The 6,750-nt window shown below is 36.7% G+C and overlaps 1 protein-coding gene across 1 annotated transcript; it reads right to left on the bottom strand.

Moving 5' to 3' along the window:
- LOC112090585 (CDPK-related kinase 6-like) lies at positions 1 to 4,746 on the bottom strand. Its single transcript, XM_024162211.1, has 12 exons — positions 4,290 to 4,746; positions 3,977 to 4,240; positions 2,501 to 2,631; positions 2,265 to 2,306; positions 2,033 to 2,141; positions 1,814 to 1,892; positions 1,271 to 1,567; positions 982 to 1,091; positions 700 to 804; positions 483 to 545; positions 231 to 398; positions 1 to 153 (listed from the first exon to the last, which is right to left on the bottom strand). The coding sequence occupies exons 1-12, from the start codon at positions 4,572 to 4,574 to the stop codon at positions 16 to 18; spliced, it is 1,791 nt and encodes a 596-aa protein (XP_024017979.1). The 5' UTR covers positions 4,575 to 4,746; the 3' UTR covers positions 1 to 15.
- Positions 4,747 to 6,750: the final 2,004 nt, after the last annotated feature.

Raw genomic sequence — 6,750 nt, 5'->3', positions numbered from 1 at the left:
GTGCTTGGTTAAATTCTATCGATGTCTTGAATTAGAACTACGTATTGTCACACCATGCAAAAATTTAGTATATCCAAGGAAGCTAAGTTTTCCATCAGAACTTCTGATCCAGTCATTCAATAAAGGATAAGCTGTAGGACCCAAGTTCATTTCCTGCAAAAATTCTCTCTATTAAGTTTCTGGATTGCAACGAGAATTCAACTATAAAATAATCATCTCAAAACGCTTACCTGGGCCAACTCCTCGACCGAGATAGCACGGTTTCCTTCCCTGTCAAAGTACTCGAAAGCCGTATTTGCAATATTTTCCCACCCTTCAAGAGTTTCAAGTTGATGAGGACTAATTGCTGCAGCGCAGAACTCTTCGAAGTCCATTTTTTTATAAGCAAGCGGTTCCATCTTACATTCAGAAACCGATCAAGTTATTTCAATATACGATAAACCTTGAAGAAATGTATCCAAAGATTGATCGAGATTTCTTACCAGCTTTAAAATATCGGGAACCCTTGATTCCCTCATGGCATCAGTAGCATTTCTCGTGAGAGCCTGGAATTTCAAGCATAAGAAATTGGAAGGTAAAGTTGATGCTAAAGATGACTACAAATATACAGGTTGAATATCTACATAATAAAATCAGACCAGAAATGCGTTTCTGTTCAACATAATCACTAAAACGTGCACCAAGAATAAATCAACTAACCGTTTTAAAATTCTCAAGGGTTACGTATCCATGTTTCGGGTCCAAGAGCCTAAACTGGGCTTGGAGGTAGATGAGCCCGTCTTCTGTAATAGCTTTTGATAGAGCCTGTAATTACACAAAGGCGCACAGCAGAATGAAAGGATGTTACTAGAGAGCACCATAATCCAAACCAAAATTATTGAACGGAAGGCTATGGAGCCCCGTGTGCCAATAGGGGCCGTGTTATGCCGTATCCCACCAAAACTGGTAAGTAGAGAAAATGATGAGAAAAATAGGGATTACCTTTTGTGCTGCACGTTTCAAAGGTGTAGCACGAACATATGACTTAACTAACTTGTACATTGAAATATCCAATGGCACGGGACGGCTTTCATCTCGTAACCATGGGTGAGCTGTAAACAGAGATGATTGTTACTTTCACACTGGAAGGAATTACAAAATATACAACATGAGCCAGGAAAACTCTTAGAAGAATCATGAAAATGAAAGTGTAGTGCGTATATGTGTGTGTGTGTCTATGCACGTTTTAGGGAGAGAGAAGAGTGCATGGCATTTAGTTTTTGTCATTTACTTAGAGCTTGCACCGCAGTCATTCTCTTTCTGTGGTCCTTGTTGAGAAGCCTTTTCACAAAATCTTTGGCTTCAGGTGACACTTCTGGCCAAGGGGAATCGTCAAAGTTAGGATCAGCTCTTAACACTGAACGGAATATTCCCGATTCAGTACGAGCCCAGAAAGGTCTGCTTCCACATAGCAATATATATGTTATGACGCCAATACTCCATAAGTCTGCTTCCATACTGTAAGATCTATGTAGTACTTCAGGAGCAACATAGTATGCACTACCAACTATATCATTGAGCCGTTGATCTGCAAATGTGCAACTAAAAAGTCCTATGAATACAATGTACTGAATAAAAACGATGAAATATTCTTTCATCCGTGTTCTTAAATGTAAAAGGAATTCTTGTCGGCGGCACAAATCATTTATTTAAGCATCATTTTTTATTTCAATAAATGAGTTGATAGAAGCCTTAAAGAAACTAAAAGGATTTCAGTAGACAAAAGGCATTTATTGTCAAAGGCACCAACGGTACTCAAAGATGGTTTATGTACCTGGCTGGGTAAAATCAGACAGACCAAAATCAATAACTTTCATTGGAGCATCTTCGTCTCTTGTGGTAAAGAGAAAATTCTGTTAAAGCAGTATATAGTAATAAAGCGTACTTAGTAGCTTCTCATAACTTGGTATACGGATCAAAGAACTAAACTATCCACAAGGCACGCATTTATTTATTGCCAAAATAATATTGAAGCCAAACTTCATTTTCCTACCTCTGGCTTTAGATCACGATGCACAACACCTTGAAGGTGACAGAAAGCAACTACACTCAATATCTGCACAACAATATTCTTTGCGTCTTCTTCTTTGTATCTTCCACCTCTGCAGAGAAACCGAAAATGAAATAAAATACAAAAACCTTCAGCATTCATGAAATCTGAGTGAAACTAGAAGTTAATAGTTATATAAAATCGGGAAAAGAAAACTATAGCATTTAACTTTTACCTTGACAAAATTCTATCCAGGAGTTCTCCACCTTCACACAACCTGAGGAGTATAATGATAATAAGATTTATAATTCAGACCTAACTTCTAAACTGGTTATCTTGTTTTGGTTCATAAGCATCCCAAACCCAAAGCATCCAAATGCAGTCACAAATCAGCATTAGATCGCAGGTACATACATTATCCATGCTTTGCAAAAAGAAGCGTAACAAAATAAGGAAAAGAGAAGCACATACTCCATTACTATGTACACATTATTGGCATCCTCAAATGCATCATAAAATTTGACCAAATTCTTATGGCCGGATAATGCTTTTAGTATTTTCACCTCCCTACGAACGTCTTCAATGGATATAGCGGTTGTCATCTGCAAAATATATTGGCTTAGCAATTACAGTGCCTCAAAATAAAACCCATATGCTATAAGCCTATAGCATGGTGCGAAAAATAAATATCCATAAAGAAATGAGAAGTTCTAGCCTCAACTTTAGAATATTAAATATAATTGTTGGAAGGTCACAAAAGAGCAACTACCGTATTTTTTCAACGTATGGTCGATGATCCGAAGAAGTACTTAGCCCAAAAGAAATGGACCATGGCTATAGCTCATAACATATCAGAAAAAGAGTGACAATGATCAAGAAATCACTTCTAGTAGCAATTACAGTGCCTCAAGTTTGCATTTACTGTCAGAAAAAGTATGCATATCAGAAAAAGAGTGACAATGATCAAGAAATCACTTCTAGTAGCAATGGTTGCGTCCCACAAAACTAATGTGAGACAGAAAAAGAGTGTGACAAATTATTATAACAGTAAATGCAAACTTTTATGCACCTAAGAGGCTAAGACTTTTTGAGCCAGTTTGGGAGATATATCAAACGAGCAGAAGGTAATGTACTAATGTCATAAGGTTTAAAGATTCCAGTCCCACAAAGTTATCTTAGAGAATGTAATTGATCAATCCTCTAGGAATAGTTAAGAATGGACTATATGTAAGCTTCCTTCTCATTGTTTCAATCAAAAGTTGCATTATTCTTGTTTTTGGACTGACCAATTTGACCATCTATATGGACTATTTCCCCTACATTTTGTAAGTATTTCCAACCATCAATCGCTTTTACAAAACAAAATCAATGTGAAAGAAAACTCTTTCAGCTGATCACAAAAAAAAAAAAAAAAAAAAGGTTCTTTTGCATAAAGAGCCCTCAAATGCTCACTAAGTCAAAATTCCATTTCCAAATGCATATCCTCACATGGCATGATCTTCTGTTTGCCTTTCACTTTCGGATGAAAATAAATAAGTAAATAAAATCTAAAAGTCTGAAAAAGAATACCGCAATTTCTGGTAGGGGATATGAATAAGGATTGTTCCTTTTCTTTTCGAATTCAAATTTACACAACAAACCCAACAAAACTATCTTCAGTTACGGTGTGACTAAGCTTTTTTTCACCACATAAAACAGACAATGTTAAGTGAAAGACACACAGAAGCGCCAAACCTGAATTTTCTCAAACGAATTACTAAAATTGATCATAGGACCATAAGACATTTAAATTCACAAATAGGAAAACACATTGTATATAACCTAACTAAATAAGCTTCTGAAAAGCAAAAAATTAAAAGCTCATTATAAAGATAAACTTAAATTGTGAAGAAGAGAACCATAATCAGCAACAATAATAACAACAAAAATTAAGAATAAGAATAACACCTTAGCTTTTGAGATGATCTTCACAGCAACAGGTTGTCCCTTGAGCTCTCCTTTCTTGCCCTTGGCCCAGCAAGTATGACCAAAATGCCCTCGGCCGACCTCCTTCCCGACCTCAAACTTCGCTCCGAAGTTCTTCGCGTACCCGAAGCTCTTGTCCAGCGCTCTCTCTCTCTCCCCTTCCTCGCCGTTCTGCTCCTCCGGAATCGGCCCGTCTTTCGGCCTCGGAGCCTTCCCCTGCCGCCGGAGAAGAGCCGCCATGATCGGCTTCGCCGGGGACGTTTTTTTCCCCCCCCGGCGCCGGGAGAAGACCCGCCATGATCGGCTTCGCCGGAGACGGCGGCGGCAGCGGCCATCGGAACTTCCTCCCCGGAGTCCTCCCAGGCGTCCTCGCCGGCGATGGAGCGACTCCGGCCGGTAAGGGACTCTGGAAGGGGCTGGCGGTGAAGGAGTACGCCGGAGTGTTCTTCCCGGAGTGGGAGCCTCCGGCGCCGGGGCCCGCCGGCAAGCCGTGAGATGTGCTTGATTGATCGCCGGCGGCGAGGTGATCGGTGTTGTTGACCACGGAGACGGAGGCTTGCTTGCTGCAACAATGTCCCATCGTAGCTTGATCGGCCGGGATTTCGAAGTCAAAAGTCAAATCATCGGAAGGCGGAGGACTCTCAACCGGAGGGAAAAATTCGAGTTTCTCGACGCCGAACCGGAGAGAAATTATTATTAAAAAAAAAAAAGAGAAAAAAGAAGAACAGATGAAGAGAAGAAGAAAAACGGAAAAAAAGTGAAGAAGTGAAGGTGTTGGAATGTTGCTGTAATTGCCTTTAAGTTTGAAAGTTGGGAGTTATAGGCTACGGTGACAGCGTTCGGGCTTTTCATTTATGGTGAAAGCTGAATCTATGACCGTCCGATTTGGATCGCAAGGCGTTATGTCGTGGTGGGTCCCTCTGGAGTATTCAATGTTGTGAACCTTCTTGCTCAGGTAAAAATTCAAAGCTAACGACCTTCATTATTATTGTTAATGATCAAATGGTTTGTCAGTGTGGCTTTAATTTGTACATTAATATGTTTGCTTTCATTTTTCATCTTTTTCTAGTTAAAAGAAGGAGGAGAAAAATTTAGGCTCCTTTAGTTCGTTAATTTGAGATTTAAATTGAGTTGAGATGTAATTTTATGTGAAAGTCTTTTACTGTAATAAAAAAAATTAAATGTGATTGTTTCTTAAAGTTTTTTACTATAATAAAATTCAAATTTTAAATTCAAATTAATGAAATGAACGAGGCAATAATTTTGAATTGATCATTTTTATTCAACATGTAGTTCTAGTAAATTATCACGTGAGCCCGTTCGGTTCGCTAATTCGAGTTTTTAATTCGAGTTTAGATGTGATGTTGTGTGAGAGCTTTTTACTGTAGTAAAAGAGTTAGATGTGACTGTTTCTGAAAGTTTTTTACTGTAGTAAAATTCGAATCAACGAAATGAATGAGGCCAGACATCACCGATCTTTTTTTTCTTTAGAAAGGAGATGGGAGAAATTTACTATAAAGGGGGAATTTTTTAGAGGAAGACGTGATAATTATTTGACAACTATATACATTAAAATATTTAATGACCTTTTTCAATGAGTATGCAAAGAGGAAATAAAGGACACTTTGCTGTTATTTTAATTACTTTTGCATTGAAATTTCATTTTTGAGATACCCAGAAGGCAAGCACACCTTCTTATACAAATTCAACTAATTTTTGTTGATAGCTTCAAATCAAGTGGAAAAAAAATGAAAGAATTCAATTATTCATTGACTAAAAGAAGAGAGAGAGAGAGAGATATCCAACGAATTTTATTGATTCGTCAAATTACAAATACAAAACTTTTTAGTTTTGGGTCCATATTCTTCAGTCAAAAAATAAATTGGTATCTCATTTTTTTTTTATTTTTTTTTTGGGATTCCATAGAGGATATCTGCATGAAGTTTGGGGACAGATTTGATCTAGAACTTCGAGGTTATCACATAGTAATTAAACTTACTTTGTTTACATCGCTCTTAATCTTTTGTTCTTACATACTCGGATGGTTACTTATTGACTAATTCTTTTATCATTAATTACTATTGACTATATAAATTGACTTTTGCTTGAATTGCCAAGAATATTGGAAGTTATTATAGCTTAATGTTGAAGGCATTACTTTGAGATAAACGGTAAATTCGGATATGGTGAATTCTTTGTTCAATTTATAATAATATAGCACGTGATTTATTTTTCTTGTAATAATGTGACACGTGAGGTTTTTTTTTTTTTTTTTTTTTTAATACGTAAAACACACAAAAACGGGTAGATTAATCATAAGGTATTTAGGAAGTGTTAACATTGTGGTTATAAGTAGAACTCATTAAGTGATGTTATTATTTTTTAAAAAGGAAAAAAGTGCATTTAATTAAGAAACTTCTAAATCAGCCATTACAAAGCAGCTTATGAATCTAAGAAGGGAATCAATCTAAAAAAATCCGAAGAATTAGAGAAAGCAAAAGAATTTAACATATGGGTTGAAGGAGAAATGTAGCTGATTGAGCCACAAAAAGCTTATGAAATTGAAGGATGTGTCACCAATCACATTTAAATCTACTAATCGCAGAGTTGGTTTAGTTTGCTAATTCGAGTTGATATGTGATTTTATGTGAGAGTTTTTTATTGTAACAAAAAAGTTAAATGTGACTGTTTCTAAAAGTTTTTTACTGTAATAAAATTCAAATTTTAAACTTGAATCGGTGAAATGAACATAGTCA

Source organism: Morus notabilis, unplaced genomic scaffold, assembly GCF_000414095.1.
Source record: "Morus notabilis unplaced genomic scaffold, ASM41409v2 Scaffold3154, whole genome shotgun sequence".
NCBI classification, from domain to species: domain Eukaryota; kingdom Viridiplantae; phylum Streptophyta; class Magnoliopsida; order Rosales; family Moraceae; genus Morus; species Morus notabilis.
This window is presented reverse-complemented; position numbering and strand designations above follow the sequence as displayed.